General features: G+C 50.7%; 1 protein-coding gene across 1 annotated transcript; it reads left to right on the forward strand.

The window, feature by feature from the left end:
• The first annotated feature begins 3745 nt into the window (after window positions 1–3745).
• ARPC2 (actin related protein 2/3 complex subunit 2) lies at window positions 3746–19992 on the forward strand. The gene is made up of 10 exons (XM_014954112.1): window positions 3746–3810; window positions 9582–9616; window positions 10628–10740; window positions 12757–12802; window positions 13372–13558; window positions 13987–14080; window positions 16362–16488; window positions 17889–17989; window positions 18481–18581; window positions 19542–19992. Exons 1-10 carry the CDS (start codon window positions 3746–3748, stop codon window positions 19564–19566), a joined length of 894 nt encoding a protein of 297 aa, XP_014809598.1. The 3' UTR covers window positions 19567–19992.
• Window positions 19993–20481: the final 489 nt, after the last annotated feature.

The following is a 20481-nucleotide window of genomic DNA, read 5'->3' on the forward strand; positions in this document are numbered from 1 at the left end:
GTAGGATGGGGGCCTGGGGGGTGGCACTGAGGTAGGATGGGGGTCTGGGGAGAGATGGGGGAAGAGCCGGGGCAGGATGCAGGGTGAGGGGACCTGGGGTCGGTTGCTGGGAGAGGGTAACTGGGATGAGGGTGGGGGAATTGGTCCGAGCTCAGGCGGAAGGGCAGGGCTTGGGGATGAGGAGGCAAAGTCGGAGAGGTAGAACTGGGGGGGGGAGGGAGGAGGTTAGTGCTAGGGCAGCTTGGTGAGCCAGGGGAGGAGGAAGCTGTGGAAGGTATTGGGGATTGTAGTGTTGAGGCGGGCTGGGGGAGTCGAGCCTGGGCAAGGAGGTAATTGGGAAGAGGGGAAAGGTGGATTTGCAGCGATGTTTGTTTTGGGTAAAGCACCCTTCAACAGAAGGGGCCCAGCGTGGTGCCAGCGCTGGTACAGAATGTGTGGGGGGAGCCGAGGAACAGGAAGCCTGTGGGGGGAGCCGTGGCCTCAGCCTTTTGCTTTGGGGGTGGGGAGCAGATTCCAGCCTGCCCCCCTTTGCTTTCCTGAGCAGGAGGGATGCAGGTCCATGGGTCTGCCACGGCCCCTGGTGGGGCCAGGCTGGTGGGTGGCCTGGCCTCGGGAGATAGGTTTGGGGGCTGGTTTGCACTTGCATCTCTGACTGGGACAGCTCAGTCCCTGGGGAGCCAGTGGTTATTTTAACGCGAGTGTTGTACCGGAGCTGTAAAAGTGCTTATCTGAGCACAGCTTAACTCAGAAGAGAGTCCCTTCGTATAAACATCCTTATCTGCAGCTGAGCTACCTGTGGGCTTGCCTTGCTGTCTGCATTGGGTACCTTTGTACAGAGACAAAGCTTGAGAAGCAAAGCTCGGTGGTGTTATCTCTGGGGTGGAGCCTGCCCTGGCGCTTCAAAGAACAGGGCCCAGGCTGCAGCTGGGAAGGGACTCCCCAGGCAGGTGACTTCTGTGTCGCCTTTTCCTCCAGTGGCTTTCAAAGCTGTTAGCCTTCTGTGTGCAGAACTTTGACAGACACCATTTCCTCTGCTTTCCCCTCTCGGTTGACTTCTTGCTCAAGTTTTTTGTTTGTTGTTTGATTGTTGTTTTTTTTTCATAAAATAACCTCACAGACTGCACAGCCTTGCAGGATAGCCAAGCTGCTCACAGGCTTTTTTTATTTTTCCTGAGCCTGATCGTTTAATGCAACAAGTTTCCCCAGAGCACAGGCACCACACTGGGAAGAGAGAGCTCCCGGGTGACTGCTATGGTATTGCAGCTGCATCCATTAGAAAATATTACATGTACGGAGGTTAATAGTGTGTGTCAAAAATGCTCATTCATTACAAGCCTGTACCCAGGCACTCTTCCTGCTGGAGAGAGAAGAATGCACATGCGTCCCTGTGTTGGCGCAAATGTGGAGGTGGCAGTCTGCAGGTTTAACCACACCTTGAAACCCTGACTCTGTGTGTGACCGGATCTGGGGTTTCTTGCTCTGCACCAGTCTGCAGGCCCCTGAAGTTTCCATCTTGCTGTACAGCAGAGCCACCTTGCTTGTGCGTCGGCACGCTTGCCTGGCATACCGATTGTTCCTGGATCGATTCATAGTGTGGCTGATGGTGCTCTGCTTCTGCCTTTTACTCGTCTACGGTGTGTTCTTTTCTTTAGATGTTGTTTCTAGATAAGCTTTGTGCCTTGAGTGTGTTGCTGGAGGAGAGGAAGTTAGTTACTTCTGCATTTAGTCTGTGCTTGTGCTGGGGCCCTCCTGTCCAGGCAAGTGCAGGGCGGAGACAAAGGTCTGAGATGTGCAGGGAGATATCTTTTCTTTCGTCTTGGTTTCAGGTCTTTTAGGGAATGGGTGATAGGCAATATTTATTCATGTGAAATTTCTTTTCCCTCTGGCCACAGGTCTGGGGTCATTCCGGTGGCGCTGAGCCTGGAGGCAGGAGGGAATTTGCTGTATTTCACTATTTTGGTGATGGTTTTCCCAAGGCACGTCTTGGGGACAGACACAGGACAGTCAGGGCAAGGTCAGGCTTTGAGGGATTTAGTGACTGGGAGGAGTGAGTCTGGATAATTGGACAGAGGTAGTTTTGAGTTATTTGCTCTAAACCAAGAATGAGGCAGACACAATGCATGGATTTGTCCCTAGTGGTTGTCTCTGAGCCAGGTGTGCCTGGTGGCCTCAGCGCAAGCCTGGGAGTCGGGCAGGGCGGATTTATTTCTAAATCCTTAGCCAGAGACTTGTTCTGTGATGTGGACTGTGTTGCTCCCCTCTGCTTCCCGTGGCCACACCGTGGTGGTGATTCAGCAGGCTCCTTGTAGAGCTTTTCTGGACCATCAGGTGAGAGACCAGTCATATGTCACTGTATGATATAGAACTAGCACACATTTAGAAGTCAGAGCTCATAACTGCTCATAACATTAGTGTCATACATGTCGAAATCTGCTCTGTGTGGAGGTCCATCAGCTGTCTCCGGAGTTCCCAGTGTGGAAGATGCCTTGGCAGGCTGCAGGCAGAAATCAGCACTTGAGGCAGGGCCTGACCCCTGTCTAAGAGTCCTTCCTCCCTTGACAAGGTCCTTGGGTCTTGGCAGCATCTGCCTGTAAATAGCATGATTCCAAATTTAGTTTGGTTTTGTGGGCAAAACCCATGGAAATTACACCTTCTTTGACAGCCATCATTGAACGATGGTATTTAGATCAAGGTGCTGACAGGTAATGGAATTGAGTGCATCCTATTATTTTTTATTTTTTTTATTTAACATTGTAAGTTATTGTTTTAAAATACATTTCCTTAAACCAAACACATTTTTAAAATAAAGGTCTAAAGCTAACAGAATCCTTTGAAATCACTTGAGGTAGGAATTTTCTATTGAAACTTCCAGGTGTCACACTGCTGCAGTGGTAGAATACCTGGTCAGTACCTGGAAACAAGTGTGTTGAAATGAGGCAGCTCCTGAGCTTTTGCAGGTGTCAAGAGAATAAACAGCTCCATAAGCTTTTGACTAACTGATTTTAACTTGAGAAATTGCCTAGAAGCTGGAGTCACACTTGCATTTTGCCATTTTTGATAGAAATGTGATGTGAGGGGATGAGCTCTACCAGTTGGAAGATTTTGTTTCTCATCGTTGCTTCCCTTTGCTAACCATACAGACAGAAGGAAAAAAAAAAAAAAAAAATAACAATTTATGTGTGAAACATTTTGATGACTTGTCTTCTGTGCCTGGTGAATACTTGTTCTGTTTGACACACAGGGAGGAACTACCTCCCAAAACAGCTTTGCTGTCCAATTTTGTCCTGCTCTCATTCACCTGATCCCAGTGGAAGTGGCAGAGGGCTTTGTTCACAGGGTTTGGTTTTCCAGCCATATGTAGCTTGCCCTAAATCGCTGGTAAATTAATCATCTATCTCAAATTGTTGCTTAGTATTTACCCGCTGTGCAAAAGAAAGGAAATTTGCATAGCTGGGGAACAGAGTGCCTTTTCCCTTGGTTGGGGGCGGAGGGGAGAGAATCTCAAATTGTTAGTTTCTTGGGTACAAATCTGCAGGGCTTCATGACTGTTGGCTACATAGGAAAGCAGCTGAAGCTTGAACTTCCCTGATGCAGAGCGGTTCCTGCAAGCGGGTGGGAGAGCTGGGCTGAAGCTGTGCCCGGTACTTTACGGTATTTCCCACTTGTGGTGACTCTGGTGCTTGTCGGCTGTAGAGCTGAGCGCTGGGTGAAACTGGGTAAGGTGAACTTGTGTCCGTGATGTGACATGCGATGCGAGTTCATCGTGGGGAGACCGAGGAGCGTCTGGAGGCTGTCTGCCACGCTGGGAAGGTTGAGGAGCTTTGGGTCCTGCTGGGCACCACTGAGAAACTCCCTATGGGACTGACTGCTATCATCTGTGGCGCCGGTGCTTCGGGGGAGCTCAGCAGCCCCACCGAAAACAGACATTGCTCCTCTGCCACCCCCTCCTTCTTGCTGACACGGGCATTTTTGTGGCTTCAGGGGAAACAGGATTGGGGAAGTGACCTAGGTTAAAATTAAACAGGCAAAACTGGGTATTTTTAGCCCAGATGAGTTTCCTCATCCCATTCATTGTGCGAAGGCTGCTCACCGTGGTGCAGCTGAGGAGCAGGGATCAGATCTCCCACCTTCAGCAGCAGTGCCAGGTGCTGGCTCGATGTCCTTGCAAGCCCAGCCTGGAGCTGCACGTCTTCCCTGGCACAACCTCACCTGCTGAAACTCAGTCTGCCCGACTCTGGGGAGTGCTGAGGCGATGCTGGTGGCAGAAAGTGGTACCCTTGGGTTCAGCGTGGCACAGGTGGCACTGTAGTGTTTGAGCAGAGCTCCTGGGCTGCAACAGCACATCTGCCTTCAGCCACCAGGGAAGGTGACTTTGCATTAATGATGGATCATGAACCACCTTTGTCTGGAGCTAGGCAGTGCTCTGCTTTCAAGCAGTAGCAGAGGGCAGCGCAGCCTGGATCTACAAAGTGTTAGGCTTTTGCAGGTTGTTCTGTCATTGCTCCAGCCTCAGTTTTCATCTCAGGTTCCTTAGAGGGGCCTGCTCCCTATTATCCTCTGAGAACAGTTCTCGCTGCAGCCACTGGTGCTTGACACCAGACAAAAGTCACTGTACTAAAGAAACGCAGTGAACGGTGTGTGCAAAATGAGACTTTTCCCCAGAGACCCGCCGCAGCGCTGGATCACTCCGGCAGGGAGCCATGGGCTGGAACGGAGATGCGTGGGGCAAAGACCTGGCTGGAAGAGGACCTGTGTGCTGTGGGACCAGCCCATGCTTTGTCCTCCTGGAATCCCAATGCCTTGCTACCAGCCAGCCTCCTTCAGGCTGCTGGGCCCACAGTGAGGGAGAAGCTTGGGCACTGAGGGGTCACCTAACCAAGGAGGGAGAGCCAGCACGCGTGGGGGCTGCTGTACACCCCTCGGCATCACCCTGACAAAGCGCTTCTGCTCGAGTTCATGGTGGGTGTGCTGCTAGAGCTACGGGAGCTCTTTGATCTCTTACACTCCCGCAGCTTACGCAGAGTAGCTTTTGTTAGCTGAGCAGGGCCTGGGAGTGGAGGAACTGTTCAGATAATTTTAGACATTGCTCATAATTTTTTTTATTGGGGTGACCTTTCTGTAGCGAGAGCCTGCAGTCTGTCACTGAATCTGGCTCACTCTCTCCAAACTGTGTGTCGACTCTGGTGATCTGAAAGCTCTGCTCAGAGCTTTAAGCTTTGAAATACCCCCTTTCTTTTTTCTTTTCCCTCTCCTCTGGGGCGAGAGATTAGAATATCTGCATGCCTGCAGCTTTTAAAATAATTACCGTCCTCCTTTATTGGGTACGGCCTTAATTGTGATGTGGGAGATGCTTCACTACAGTTGTCGGCCAAGTTTGCATTTAGGTCTGTTTAATACAGAAGATGAGGACTCTGTATAATTACAGTCTTCGTTCTTCTGTTCTTAAATTTGTTGTAACATATGGCTAAGAGCCTCCATGGCCTGAGAATGAAGCGGGGAAGTTTGGAAGTTGTCCGAGTCAAAATTGAGGAAATGCTGTCAGAAAAAAAGATTTGCTGTTGCTCTTAAGTGCTCGTTGGCGTCTCTCCACAGACGCTGTGGCTCTTCGTGGATGTTCTGCCGGGGTGAAAAATCTGATTTGGAGCTGTCTCTGTATTAGATAGACGGAGCGTAGGAGCCATTTGGAGATGAATAGGAGGAATGCGGGCAAGAAGACGTAAAACCTGTCAGGGCCTTTTATTGTTACAAGCAGAGGGCAGATGGGATTTGGTGTGGATTTGACTTCAAACCTGATAAGTGTTATCAGAAAATGGACCGCTGCCGCTGCTTGGAACAGCTGCCATTTTAGCGTCGGTTCAGGCAGGGTTTTGCAGAAAGGTCTGGTCTGCATTTGGTGTTTAGTGCAAAGAGGGGCCATCTCAGTTATTCCCAGTATGAGCTGGGAATTGCCCATTCAGGGCAGAGGGTAGCAAACGGGGAAGGTTGCTGGGGGAGGCTACGGTTCAGATAGAGGTGGTGGTAAGCAGCTTGCAGGGGTCACAGCCATTCTCTGCCTTGGGAGCGGATGGGCTGTACTGTCTGAAATCCTCTGAGCGTAGCCAGGCTTAGACTGCCTCTCCGAGACTGGAATCAGGGGTGGAAGTGAACCCCAAACAAGCTCCCAGCTGCCCAGAGCCCCACTTCGAAGCAGAATGCAAAAAGGATGGCTGGGATTTACAGTCACTCTGTGCCACGCTGCTGAACTGCCGCTTCCCACCATGGGTGTGGATGGGTCTCATCTCAGGGGAGGCAGGGGACACTGGGGCGCGCAAGACCAAGAAGAGCTCTTTGGGATCACACCAGTAACCAGATGGTAACTGGTACCCGCCCCAAAGCAGTGGATCCCCTGCTGTGCATCCCCTGTGTGAAGCCTTCCCCCACACAAGAGCGGGGCGGGCTGGGAGAACTAAACACAGGGAGGACATTGCTGAGGCTCCGCAGGGTGTTGGGCCTGTCCCCGCTGCTATTTCTGTTGGTGGAAGATGGGGTTGGTGGGAGGGCGAGGGGAAGTGATTGCGTGAGTGTGACCCGCGGCATCCGGAAGCCACGAGAGGCTGGAGGTGAGAGCTCCTCTCCCTTCTGCCTGGGGACTTCTTGATGGGGGAACAATAATTCCGGTAGCAAAAGGGGTGATTTTTCTCTTGTAGAAAGGTTTTAAGTAGCCCGGATAGTTTCTCTGGAAATAAATAGAAGCACTTTAAACTTTGGGGTTGTAAGGCTGCTCAACTGTGAAGGGCTAAGAAAGCTCGCTTGGCTGCCAGCCACACTTCTGATACCCTTCCTTGTCCTCCCCTGGGCCAGGCCAAGCCTGGGTTACTTAGATGTATGCCAGGCGAGGCAGAAAAACCACTCTGAAGTAGATGATGGGGCCAGGGTGGCTACGAGGAGCTCTGTATGCAGCTCACGTGAGCTCTCGCTTCACTGAGGCTGTGCACCGGCAAGCGGTTGAATATTCAGCACCCAAAGTTCAGCCCAGTTACCTGCTTTTCCCTTAAATATCTCCCCTCCTCACCATCCCCACATATGAGAACCAAGCCACTCGGGAAATCGGCGTTAAAATAACTTCTCTAAGGAATCATGCCTGCGCGATGAAATGTTCAGAAATGGGGCCGTGTCAGCCGTAAGCTTTTGTGTGCAGAACAAAGGCTCTCCTGCAGAGCCATTAACTGACTTCGGGTACGTGGTCTCACACAGCTTCTTAAATAACATGACGAGTGATCTTCCTGACATCCCCTGGGGTACTGAGTGAGCGAGCAGGGGATCGTTGTCTTTCCTGGACAAAACCACTCCGTTGCTGGCTGTCAGTTGCTTCCCTGCCTTGCTCAGAGGGAGGTGCTGTGCCCGGAGGCTCTGCTGGGAGCCAGGGCTCCAGGAGGCGTCAGCCCCATGTGCATGGGGAATATGGGGTTTGAATGGTGTAGCTCTGAGAAGGCAGAACAGTGGTTTAAGGATGCGTCCTCTTTAATATTCCCAGCTCTCGTGTGCCTGACTGTGCTATCTTTAAAGCTTCCTACATAGGTTTCTTTTTTTATAAAAATTTATACTGCCATTCAAGCTGATTCCCAAGTCTGAGTGTGGTGGTCTAAAAGAAGAACACGTCTGCATCGACTGACCGAGTGGGATCGGTGGGATTTTCTTTCATCTGTGTTCTGAGCAGTCCTCAGTGAGCAGAAGTGGCTTGGACGTGGCTTGGGGAATTGCTCTCCTTTCCAAGAGCCTGAATTGAATCTGAAGCCAGGGATGCCCTGTGAGCCTCCATCTCAGGCCTGGCTGGTGGGGTAAGATGAGAGCGAGGAGGTCGCAGGTAGCTGGCATGGCTTTTAAAATAGAAGACCTGCCTTGGGTGCACCCATGCCGCTTCTTTCAAGTGTGTGGCTTTTATCTTCAGCAATGCAGCTCTAAAGACAGAGGCTCTCCAGCCTTCTAACAAAAAGGGCTGTTGCTTTTCACAGCTGATAGTTTTCAAGAACCTGTAACACCTCATCTTTTCCACTTACCATCTCCAGCTGGGGGTTAATTCCTCTGTTTGCACCTGAGTTAAATGCTGTTGACTGGGTGTGTGGTTTGGGATCAGTGCTGTTCAGTGCCTTGGTCTCCTTGCATTGCCTGTCTTTAGTTTTGGCACATCATGGTCATTCCTGGCTTCTAGGAATGAGGCTGTCTGGAGAAAAACTGATGGAAGAACAGTGCTTTCTGCTGGGGAAAAAAATCATTAAAACCTTTCCAGAATATGGTAAAGGAAAGTAGAAACTGAGTCATCGCTTCTCTCATCTTTCTCAGTGTACGTACCAAGATGTATCTGGTATCCAGCAGCAAACGTGTGCTTGGAAGTTTTAGCAAAAAGGTTGAAACTGGTTTCTGGGCAGCAGCAGCATAGTTGAGACCATAAGCCTGCCTCAACACACTGGCTTTGGTTTGGGGGAGTTATTTCAGTACATTGGTTCAGACGGGCGTGAGTGAACTGCTTTAGAGGCTAGATTTCTGTTGGCAGCATCATTAGCCTGTTCTCTGTTTAATACCAGCCACTTCTGAGAAATTAGCAAAGGTACGCTGTGAAACAGCAGAAGCAGACTGGCATTTTCATCCTGTTCTCATTTTCCACCCCTGCTCTCGGTGGTGGAGGTACCTTTGCATTGCTCTCTGCTGGAGAATGACCTATTAATACCAGTCCCCTCAGAGCTGCCAAAGCAGTTACGTAGCGCCAATCCCAACAAAACGATTTTTCAGAAGCAGTTAGATCTTTCATGGGATGCTACTTTTCTACAGATGATGGACAAACTGGCAAATAGGGTTTGTTAAGCTGTTATTAAATCTCCATACTCATAGCGTAAGAGGTGATGTACCTTTGGCTTATGAGATGCTCTTGTTCCGGGTCAGTAATCCCAAGGACGGCGCTGGGCAGTGTTGGGGCAAACCCAGATCTACAGTTTTTCCTGCAGAGGTAGTTGGCAGAGTGTTGGGGTGTCTCAGGATGAAATACACATCTGGAAAGTTTCCTTCAGGGCTAGAAGCAAACCACAGAACTTGGAGAAGGGGTCTTCTCTGCAAGTGAGGGATATCAACGCATTTGCAGAGCTGCTGCTGAGGGTGAAGGAGGCTCAGCCTCTGAGTCCCTTCTATCAACTGGTATCGCAGGAACTTATGAAACAACCTCTGTCCCCAAACCTGTATTGTGGCTGTTCTGCATGGAGAATGTGCTCGTTAAAACAAACTCAGTGACAAGTAGCTTTCTTTGACATTTCTAACTGGAATTCTGCGCTCTCAAAATATCAAAAAAATAAACTGCAAATAGTAACAAACTCTGCCAGCTTTGAGGCCTATTTTATATCATCTGGGGTAAAACTGATGCTTATAGGAATGGGGAGAAGTCCCAAGATTTCTTATCAAAGGTTATCCGCTAGTTGAGCAGCTGGAGTTAGAAGGGGTTTTAGGTAGAGCTGCTTGTAAGAAATTAGGCATTAGAAATTAATCCTCTTTCCTTAACAGCTTGGAGACTGCTGTTTGAGTTCTTACTTACCTCCTTTGTTTTCTTTGCCTTTTAGAAATAAACCAGAGGCAGTAGAAGTAACATTTGCAGGTAAGCTCCACGGCTGTCTTGACTTCTCTGAAAAAGGGGACTGGCTCAAATAGTCTGCCCACAGTTACACCTGGTGTGCCCAAATTCACCTAGCACTGCTGGGCGGAGGGGAGAGCCACACTGGGGCAGATGGTGTGGGCACCCTGCAGCATCCCCAGAGCTGGGGCTTTGTCAGCTGTCCCACTATTTCCTCTGCCTGCCTTCCCTGGGCCTTTCCCCACAGCAGTGAGTGTGGTGGTGGCAGTGCTTTGTTTGGTGTGTGCATGCTACATAGCTCTTTTACCTCACCTGTTCTCCAGTCCTACCCTTGATGCTACTAGTTATTAAGTCTTTAGCACCATCTGGTTTGGGTTGTTAGAAAGTTGGCTCGGGCTGACAGGCAAGATGAATTCATTGCCTGAGATGAGAAATGCCAAGGAAGTTCAAGTGTTCATTCAGCAACTGATTTATTTTATATTTTTTTTCATTCTGTTATCAAGAATCTGCGTAAGCTGCAGGGCTCCGCAGGGAAGTGGAGCTTGCTAGGTGGCTGGAGGGTTGCCTTTCCCTGCCCCCTGCCCTCCCTGCCCATTCTGCAGTGAAGTGGAAGCTGTCTCAGCAGGCAGCAGCTGAGCTGCCTTTGCTGGCAGAGATGTTTTCTCCTCCAGGCTGCAGCTCTGGCCTGGTGGGCACATCAGTCACTTTTTGTGCTGGCCATCCAGAAGGCTCCCGTCTCTGTGTGTTTGTATCCTCGTGCGTTGAGCGCAAGTGGATTTGCCAGGGATGCTAAATGACACTAGACTAAAGCTTTCTGTGATGGATAGGTGTCAAAACTGTTTCAGCCCTTTCAATGATAACATGTCTCCTTACATGACATTACCGCTTTCCTTAATTTCGGGTTCCTCTCAGTGTATGTGTGAGGGCTGGAACAGGCAAAACAGTGTCGCTTTATACAGTTCCTAGAATATGTAGGGAAAACTTTCCTCAGAAATAGGAACTGGTTCCCTCATGTTTCTCTCACTTGCTTCATAGACTTTGATGGAGTCCTTTACCATATTTCAAACCCCAATGGAGACAAGACAAAAGTGATGGTCAGTATTTCTCTGAAATTCTACAAGGAACTCCAGGAACACGGTGCTGATGAGGTGAGTGAGCATCTCTGGGCCTTGAGCCTACAAATACTGTCTCAGCATGGGCAACATTCTTGTGATGTTGATGGATCTAATCTCTAACCCCTAGAGAAGCATCCGTACTCCCATCTCATGCTGGTCAAAGGAGCAGCCCTGTGCCAACCAGGAGTCACACTTTCCTGGAAGACAAGGGCAAAGTGTGTTCACACTCTCTCATTAATAAGAAGTCATCTTGTATGACCCTACGGCCTGAAAGGCACCGCTAATTTTGAAATGAGTGTGAGGCCTGACCACATAGAGATAGTTTCCCTGTCTGATGTGCTGAGCCCACGAGTAAAAGAAGGTGCCAAGACAAATGCAGAGTCCTGTGGCACTGCTCTTCTGATTCTAACCACACTTGAGAGCGAGTGATGGGCTCCTGCTGTGTCTACAGACTGGTTCCCTTTTCGCTGCTGCTGCTGTGTGAAGTAGCAGGTTCAGTTCCTGTTGAATGGGCCGGGGCTGCAGAGGGCCATTTATGGTAGAAAGAAGGAGCCTCTCTGAGCTGTGGTTGGGTGGCGAGGCAGGAAGTGTGACTCAGTTCCTGAGTCAGTTTTCAAATCTCCGCGTGGTAGCAAATGGGGTTCACGCAAGGCTCTTCAGCAGGCTTTTGCCTCTGAGTGTCTGTCTGTGGAGGAAAACAAGGAGAGTGCTCCATGAGTTTATTGTGGATCTGACAAGAAACAGATGATCTGGACCCAAAGTGAATTCCTATGAGTTGCTGCAGGACCTACTGAAGTCAGAATAAATATGACTGAGCGTCCTGTTTTCCTGGTTCCTATATGCAGCTACTTTCTGGGAGCAGCTACTGAAGGTACTGCTGCTGGCAAACAAGAGAGTCAAGCAGCCCAAATGGTGGCTCCCTCACAGCATGTTTAGTGAGGGTCGGTATGGGGTGTGATCCCAAGAGAACCACTGTGGTGGGCGAGTGGCTGACACCACTGTGCACCAGCAGCTACCTTGGTGGTAGAGGGCAATTTTACCAAGCTTTTAAAGGAAAACGGGATCTCTGCAGGACTGCTTGGGAGTGCTGACTAAATAGAAATTACATTTTAAATTGCCAGTTAGCAACCTGTTGCTTTCTGTGCTTCCCTGGAGACGATGGAGCTTGTTCCTGCTCCATTTTTGATAAAACCCCACTGTGAGGAGGGCAAAATGGGGCTCCTGCTAGGACAGAGCATCTCCTGGGCTGCTGCAGACAGGCTGTCTGCTGGGGAGAGGTTTTGGCACGCAGAGAGCCCGTACATCCTCTCTGCATGGTAGTGGGTGTCATCCCAGGAGGGCCAGTTCTGCCACAACGTTGTTGTGTTCTTCTCTGTAAAATACCTCCTGTTCCCGGCCCCCTCATTGACACAGAGCTGTGGCTCAGTTGAAAATTGCCATTGATGTAAAATTCAGCAGCGATCATGATTGAAGAAAGGTTTTTTTTGCTGTGCTGTAGGCGGCTCTGCTTCTGGGAGGCGTCCAAGCTGCCTGGCAGTCTCCTCTCCATCCCCATCTGTCCCGGGCAATAGGCTGAGACAGGGCGGGCGATCGCGTGGCCGCACTGTGCCTGACCCCTGCTCTGTGCTTGCCTTCTGGCAGGGAGAGGGTCAGGGCACGCTTTGCATCTGGCTTTGAGTGGGAAGAAGGGTTGGTAGCCCTCAGATCTGTCGTGTAAAGCTCTGCTGACAGTTCTCCTTTGAAGGTCTGAGGTGAACAGAAGGGGTTTTCTTCCCCTCGCAAGTTCAAGACTAGCAAGAACTTTCAAAAGTTCTAGTTTTTAGTCCTGCCCTGCCACCCCTGACAGTGGGGCTCAGGGAGCTCTGCCTAGAACAGGAGCAGCCAATAATACTAGAAGCCAATGGCTTAATATTTGTCCAAATTCATTTAGACTAGCGGATGCAGATGCTGTAATTTGATGTTTCTAAATGAGCACTGGACATGTCCTGGGCTGTGCAGGAGGGAGCAGCTCTGATAGCTTGTGCTTTTAATGTTTAATTTCTTTCCTAGGTATTGAAGAAAGTCTATGGAAACTACTTGGTAAATCCTGAATCAGGTAACACTGTGCTAACTTTTACTCTGTGCATGAATGCAATTCCAAAATGACTTAAGTCACCTCTGAAATGCTCAAATGAAGGCTGCACTTCAAGAGCTTTATATCTGGGGCTCTCTGTACAATGAACAGCAATTTAAAAGGTGTCTCAGGTACATCAGGGCTGAGGGAGCTTGCAGCACAAGCTGTAATTCTTGATGAAGCCCTCCTCCAGGAAGCCTCTGTTCCTTACGGTTGGGGTCTTTGTTCTTCTCAAAGACGCTTTGTGAGACACAGGAAAACCATGGTTACCTGTGACAGCATCTCTTCCTACTCACTGCAAAAACTTGGGAGCAGCTCAGCCAGCACGTGTGTCTGGGAGCTCGGGAAGGAGCCCCAGGAGTGTTGCCATGGCCACGTGCTGAGTTCAGGCATGGCTTCTGGCAGTGCTTGGAGTGGGAAGGACTCACCCCTGGGACTTCTGGGAGGGCTTAAGGCAAAGGTGGGACTGTAGGTGTCTCTTTCTGGAAAATGTCTCTGGCTTCCTTAAGGCCCTGCGTAGATTATTAAGGTTGGTGGCTGTCCCTCCTCAGGTTACAATGTCTCTTTGCTCTACGACCTGGAGAACCTTCCTGCAGACAAGGATGCTATCGTGCACCAAGCTGGCATGTTGAAGCGCAACTGCTTTGCTTCGGTCTTTGAGAAGTACTTCAAGTTCCAGGAAGAGGGCAAAGAAGGAGAAAAAAGAGCTGTCATCCACTACAGGGACGATGAGACAATGTAAGTGGTCAAGCCAAGCGGCGCAGGAGTCAGGCAGCTGTCAATACACTCTGCTTCTGCTCACAGGAGTTGTGGTGGAAAGTCAGGAAATCCTGCTGCTCCGTGCTTTGGCAGGATAATAAGGGCCTGTCCAAGGCTGTCAAAAGTATCCATTGAGGGCAACGCTCATCCCTCGGGCTGCAGGGATGTTACACAAGAGCCTCTGTTAGTAACAGCACTTGTGGCTGCACGCAGGAGAGGAACTGGCCGCTCCCAACAGAAATGTTTTGCTCCCTGTAAATACTGTCTCGAGGGAGGGGAAATTTTCAGCAGCCAGGCCTGTGAATGGTTGTTGAATCTACTTGACCTTGTCACGCGATTGCTTCCTCGTCCAGTTGTACTTCTTAGCTCCGGTTCACAGCTGGTTCTGCTCTCTCACCCACCTGCAGGTATGTTGAGGCGAAAAAGGACCGCGTGACGGTTGTGTTCAGCACGGTATTTAAGGATGACGACGATGTGGTGATCGGAAAGGTGTTTATGCAGGTATGGAAACTGAATTATGGGGAAAAGGGCTGGTCTTTGATTCATACACCTTCTTGCTTGCTTGAAGCAGCATTGCCAAACAAGCAGATGTTAGGCTGAAGTGAGCTCACAGGCACTTCAATGCACATAAATGCTGTGCAGGGACGCTCCAGGCTGAAACGTATTAATAGACAAAGGTGGTGTATTTTCTAATCCAGGCTCTTGCATTGGCATTTTTATTACTGATGGTCTTTCTTGTATGGACAATCAAAACATATCATGTGTTATAGATGAGAAACACCACGGTGAACACTTCAGTACCCACCCTGAGGCCCTGTCATGCAGCTAGCTGTGGTGTAGGGATCACCGGCCAGCTGAGGAGCTGAGCTTGGTGGGGGGGCTGTAGAGGGAGAAGACAGGGTGAGGCGATGCTGTGGCATGCCTGGGATGGTGCTGGGAATTGTCTTTACCTCAAAGTGTGTTCCTACTGTTGCTCAAATGCTGCATAGAGACTCAGCAGCTTGGTGTGGCTCTCGAGTTTGAGCTTTTCAAAGCTCTGAATTTGCTTAATATGTGGGCTTGAGTCAGTCATCATAATGCCAAGTATTTCTGGACTCAGCTACCCTTTGCAACTGCCGCTTAGCTGGGAAGCATTCAGAGACCCATAGCAAACACTTTGCGTGTCTGTCAGTGACCATGTACAGCCTGTGGGGATTGAGACATTTGCTTACAGCTGGGGAAGGGTCAGTGTGTGCTGGGGTGTGTGTTCATCTGTGGTGCTGGCCCACCTTGCTCATCTTGTGGCTGCTGAAGCACCTTGGGGAGCCTCCTGTGCAGGTACAGCCATGGAGCAGGGCCCTACGGGGTGTTCCAAGGCTAGAGGAGCTTTAGCCCATCCGTTCAGGGGTGCCAGGCTGTGCTTCTGACAGCAGGTTACTGGCCCAGTTTGCTGGACACCATTTGACCTGTGTTTGGGGTCACTAGAACAGGGACTGTTGTGATGGGAGTCTTGTCTCACAGCTCTGCTCTCTGTGTTCTTTAGCTACAGGCAGGGTATCCTCACCAGCTTGTCCCACAGCCTGGAATTCAGCTTTTAAAAGAGTAAGAGAGGCATGAGATGAACAAAACAGGGTTTGTGAGACTCCTGGGGAGGTGGCAGGGCTTCAAGGCAGCAGCTGTCCCAGAGTCTTCATGTCCCAAGTTCTTGGTTTTTACAACAGCAAACCCTGCTCCTGCCCAGCCACAAGAATTTCCACTCTGAGTCACGATGGCTCCTTCCCTCCAGCTATTGCTGTTGCGTAACGCAGCCCAGTCGGGCATGGTGGCTGCTCATCTGGGTTCTCATGGAGAAAATCTGACCATTAACTACCAGTGAAGCCATTTGACTCATTTCACCCTCTGGCACAAGCAAGTGGAAGTGCAAGCTAAGCATTTCATTAAGGAAACCCCAGTGAACAGCTTGGTTCTCTAAAAGGGGAACGGATGCTCCTGCCCTTCCTGGCATGAGCTGTGCTCAGAAGGGAGGAGAGGCCGAGGGTGGCTGATGATGTGTAGGTTGGGCCTGGGGGTCAGTGAGTTAAAGGAGAGGCTGCCTTTCCCTGAGGCACTAGAATTGTGTCTGGACTTTGCCAGCCCCGTGTAGAGACAGTCCTGTAACTCCTGAAATGTGGGGGGTGAGGTGGAGATCATGCTGCTGTCAGATCTGTTGCCTGCTGGAAGGGATCTACCTGCCTGGAGGTGTTGTTTGAAGATGTGTAGAGAAGTGTTAGGAGGAGCAGGCTTCACACACAAGCTTCAAACCCTTCGTTTTTCTTTGAAAAGCCTCTGAATGCCTCAACAAAGACCTCCTGGTGGGAGATGCTTTCTCAAACAGTAGAGCCTTTATGCTGGGTGCAATGGAGACCATGCAGCAGGTTCTGAGAATTTCCATTCTGCTGGAGTGATGCGCTGCCTGATTTCACTGGAAGCGTTGATGGTGTTGACGTTCTGGCAGGAGCTGTGCTGTCTCACGTGCTTGCTCAGAGGTGTCATTTCCACAAAACAGCCATGGCAGGAAGTGCGACACTGAAAGCCACCCCAGTTGATGATCTGTGCTAGGAACACATGTAAACTTGGGACAACTGCATATTGGTCTGGCTTTGCTGGGAAAAAGGATTGTTTTCCAGCGGTTTGTCCTGACGGATTTGACCCGTGCAGGGAAAAGTGGGAAACCTCCTACGCAGCTGCCATGTAGGTGTGGGGACATGCTGTTTGCTTTCCTGAAGTGTTGCAGTGGGTCTCACCTTCACTTTTTCTTGTTCAGGAGTTCAAGGAGGGTCGCCGGGCCAGTCACACAGCCCCACAGGTGCTCTTCAGCCACAGGGAGCCACCCTTGGAGCTGAAAGACACAGACGCAGCCGTCGGCGACAATATTGGCTACATCACCTTTGGTAAGCAGGCAGATCTGCGACCTGGGGACATTCAGGGAGGAGAGAGGTTCCTGCTGCTGCATGGAAAACCAAAAGGAATTTATCTTCAGTATTCAAGTGGGTCACTGGGGGATGAAGGGACTCTGGAGTCACATTCTCCATTGTCTGCCCCTTTCACTTCCTCGTGTTTGGCATGTCTCTTTGCTGTATCAGGTCACCTCAGCTCTACTCTGGGCAAGAAGGTGTGGAAGTGGACAGTGAGCCATTAACTATCTGCTTATAAAATAAATTCAGCATATGGGAGCAGGGAAAGGGTGGCTTTGCTGCCATACCATGGAAACTGGAGGTTTCTTGTGGGAAGTTCCATGTAAGTGTATCTGTAGCCTGTCCAACTGCAGGCACCTGTGTAGTGTTTGATCAGTAGAGGCAATCAAAGGGCAGGAACAGGGCAGCAAGTTCTGCTTCTCCGTCTCTACCTCTTTGCTGTGGGCCAAGCACTTCCATCTCTGATGAGCCACTTTCCCCTGCCTGCAGAGGTGCTGTCCAACAGTCACCACTTCCTCCTGGGCAGCTGTGCCGAGGAGTCCAAACCCTGCCCTCTTCAAGGGGAAAAGTCTCTTCCTGAGAAATTGGGGGTCGTGGTTGGTTGGATCTGCCATTAGGGTCTCTCTCAGGCTGGCGTTCCTGCAGTTCAGAGCTCAGAGGTGGAGCACAGACAGGGGAAGGTGAAGTTAGCCCTGCCCTCCTCCCGGGCTGGGAATGGTGCCCCACGGTTAGGGCAGCTCCTCAGCTGTGGGAGGGCTGTCTAATGGCAGGTCTGGGACTGCGAGCAAGACTTCATTCTTGTCGAGATGCAATTTCCCAGTTATCTGATCCGACAGTCCCAGGTGAGGTCATCACCCAGACAAAAAGGTCTTTCATGGATCTGGGAGGCGTAGCACAGCACCGGCCTGTGGAAAGAGCCAGCCACTGGACCCCCTGCAGTGACCGAGCCTGGCTGTCAGCAGGGATCCACAACTGATTTCAAGATCCAAGGACAGACTGGATCTTGAAATCAGTTGAGCAGCCTGGCCGTTGTCCGCCTCCCAGCTCTCTCCTCTGTTTCACTTCTCCCAAGGACTGAAGTAACATCATGCAGTTTCCTACAGTTCTGTCATCTCTGGGCTCTTGGCCTTCCCTGCCTCCTGTGGAGTGCACAGCTGTGTCAGGCTGCTGTGGGTGACGTGGAAAAGTGTTGCTAAGCCCCGTGTTTAAAGTCACAAGTGCTGCTCGATCTTGATAGGTGTCACAGTAAAGGGCTCTTTGTAGAGAGCAAAGTAGGTGTTTGGAGGAGCACACCCTGAAGGCTGCAGCACTGGAGGAACCTGCAGCCCTTTGGTAACCTCGGGAGGCACTAACGGCTCCTGTCACTCTCCTTTCAGTGCTGTTCCCCCGTCACACCAATGCTGCTGCCAGAGACAACACCATAAACCTGATCCACACGTTCCGGGACTACCTGCACTATCACATCAAGTGCTCGAAGGTACCGAGGGGACGGGGCTGGGGGATACTGGGCACCTTCAGCCCCTCTAATATGGGTGCTGCAGGGGAGGAGCACGGGGCAAGGGTGCCCCCCTGAGAACTCACTAGGGTCCTGCATTGCCCTCCCCAATCACACGGGGTTGGCAAATGATGCATCATCACCACCTCCTTGTTCTTTGGCACAGGCAGCACCTGTTTGCTTCCCATCCTAGCAGTGAAGTAGGGTTTGGGGTGGTTTATTTCCCTTTTGGATCTGATTTTCTTTCTGGGAACAGAAATAAGGGTAATTGTTTGATGAGGCCTGGCTTTGACCAGGGCTCGGGTGGTGATTTTCACTGTTGCCTCCTGAACTCCCCTCCTAGCGCTGTGGTTCTGCAGAGCTAGGTGCTTGCCCAACAAGGAACAGAAAGATAGCTCCCACCCCGTGTCCTGAAATCTTAGCTGTGATGACAGGATCCTGACATGTCCCTCTTTTGTCCCAATGAAACACAGGCCTATATTCACACACGTATGAGGGCGAAAACATCAGATTTCCTCAAGGTGCTGAATCGTGCCCGTCCAGACGCAGAGAAAAAAGAAATGAAAACAATCACGTGAGTAGCAAAGTGGGGCCTGGCTGTGTGTGTTTCCCTGCCAGCTGTGAGCTCGCTCCTTCTCAGCTTGGCATATGCTGGTTCAGGGAGGACTGGGATGCTGTGGGGACTGGGTCTGATGTGGTGGGACCCCATGAGAGAAGAAGGGGGTGTTTCATAGCATGGTGCATGCCTGCGTGCTTTGAGGTGAAAGACTGGATGAGGGTGTGTTGGCCTCCTGGGAGTCCCTGTGCTCCCTCCACCACTCACTGCCTCGCACGTCCTTCGCAGGAGATGGGTCTGTGGCACACCCTATGCTGGCAGGTCCTTTGCGAAAGAAGGTCCAAACATGGCTCTGCAGGCCTTGGTGTCACCACTGTCCCCTCTGAGACCGTGGTGGCATTGGTGGGACTTTTCCCCCATCATATTAAAGCTGGCTGGTAGGCTCTGGGGGCAGCTCCAGCTTACAGGGGAGAGTGGCCAGGTTCTTCCTGGGGTGTTGCAGGTACTAGAGTGGGTTTGTGCTACCCAGTGGGTCTACAGCTTCTCGGAGCCCTTGGCCAGCAGATGGCTGGGACCAGGAGCATTCCCAGGCCACTGTGCTGGCTCCCTCTTGTGAATAAAGCCACCCAGAAGGATGTGGGTGGAGGAGAGCAGTTATGTGGGCACATTTACCTTGTGTCCTTTACCCTCTGCTGATCCCAGAGCCCCTTGGTGTCCTCTTTCCGTGTGTCCTGGCATGTCCCCTTTGGGTTCTGCTCCAGGGCAGTGGGGTTGTCCCCTCTTTTAAAGCCAACCCTTCCCCACAGCCCCGTGACCTGGTTCTGCAGCCACAGATACCTGCAGGCTCTGAGCCAGCAGTGCCGGCCTGGCTTTGAGAATTCAATGCAAGCCTGTGTCCCCCAAAAATCCCCATAGTCACCCTGGGGCACCCCTGAACTGCGCCGGGGGCCACGCTGACCTCTCTCTGCATCCTTTCAGGGGGAAGACGTTCACAACCCGTTAACGCCAGGGGCTCTGAGGCTGCCGTGCAGGACGAAGGTCGGGGCACTTGCTACTCGATAATCGTAGCTTTTAATGTTGCACCTCTGTGGGCTCATAAGGAATTCAAGCAATCGGGGTCTGTTTGTACGACAGTTTGGGGAGTAATCTGCAGAAACGAGCTGTGCTTGCGAGGACTCGATCGTTCCAAGAAACAAAACCTTAATTACAGTTTGATTGACTTAATTTCTTTTCTTTTTTTTTTAATTTTTTTTTTTTTTTTTCAAGCTGTTTCGCTTTGCAATATGTTACCGGAAATAAGTTGCAGTATTTCTTATGAGAATAATGCAATATTAACTTGTTTTATTCTGAGTATTTGAGTTCAAAACTCCTGTATCTGAAGAAATACTGTTGGGGTTCATTAATAAAGGAGATCTTTCTATCTTAAAGGGCTATGTGGGGCTTTGGCTTGTCAATGCCTGTGGCCTCGCCCTGGAAGGGGTGTTGGGAGTCACAAGTGTAAGCGGGGTAATTACTGTATGTCAGAGCAAATTACTTCTGCTCATCTGTGTCTTGGGGCTGAGGTGGGGATGCTGTGCGTGGGTCTAGGACTGAGTATCCTCTTGCATTATAGAACTCCTGGGTTGCACAGAGCAGGATTCTCCTACCCTGACACCCTCCTTCCCCCTAACTAGGCCTGGAGGTCTCTGCCTCCACCCAGACCAGAAAAAAGCCATCCACCATTGTCCCTCAGCCCTGGCTGGATACTGGGGAGATCCCTGAGGAGGGAGAGAGCACAGCTCCCCAGGTCCTCTTGCCCACAACAAGCAGAGTGGATGGCATCCAGTTAAGTGAAATAATTTATATAATTATAAGACATTTTCATACAAAACCCCAGCCTTGGTCCCCAGATGGTGGGGGCAAAGCAGGGCAGGCTGGA

The sequence above is a fragment of the Calidris pugnax genome, unplaced genomic scaffold (genome assembly GCF_001431845.1).
Source record: "Calidris pugnax isolate Ruff unplaced genomic scaffold, ASM143184v1 scaffold103, whole genome shotgun sequence".
NCBI classification, from domain to species: domain Eukaryota; kingdom Metazoa; phylum Chordata; class Aves; order Charadriiformes; family Scolopacidae; genus Calidris; species Calidris pugnax.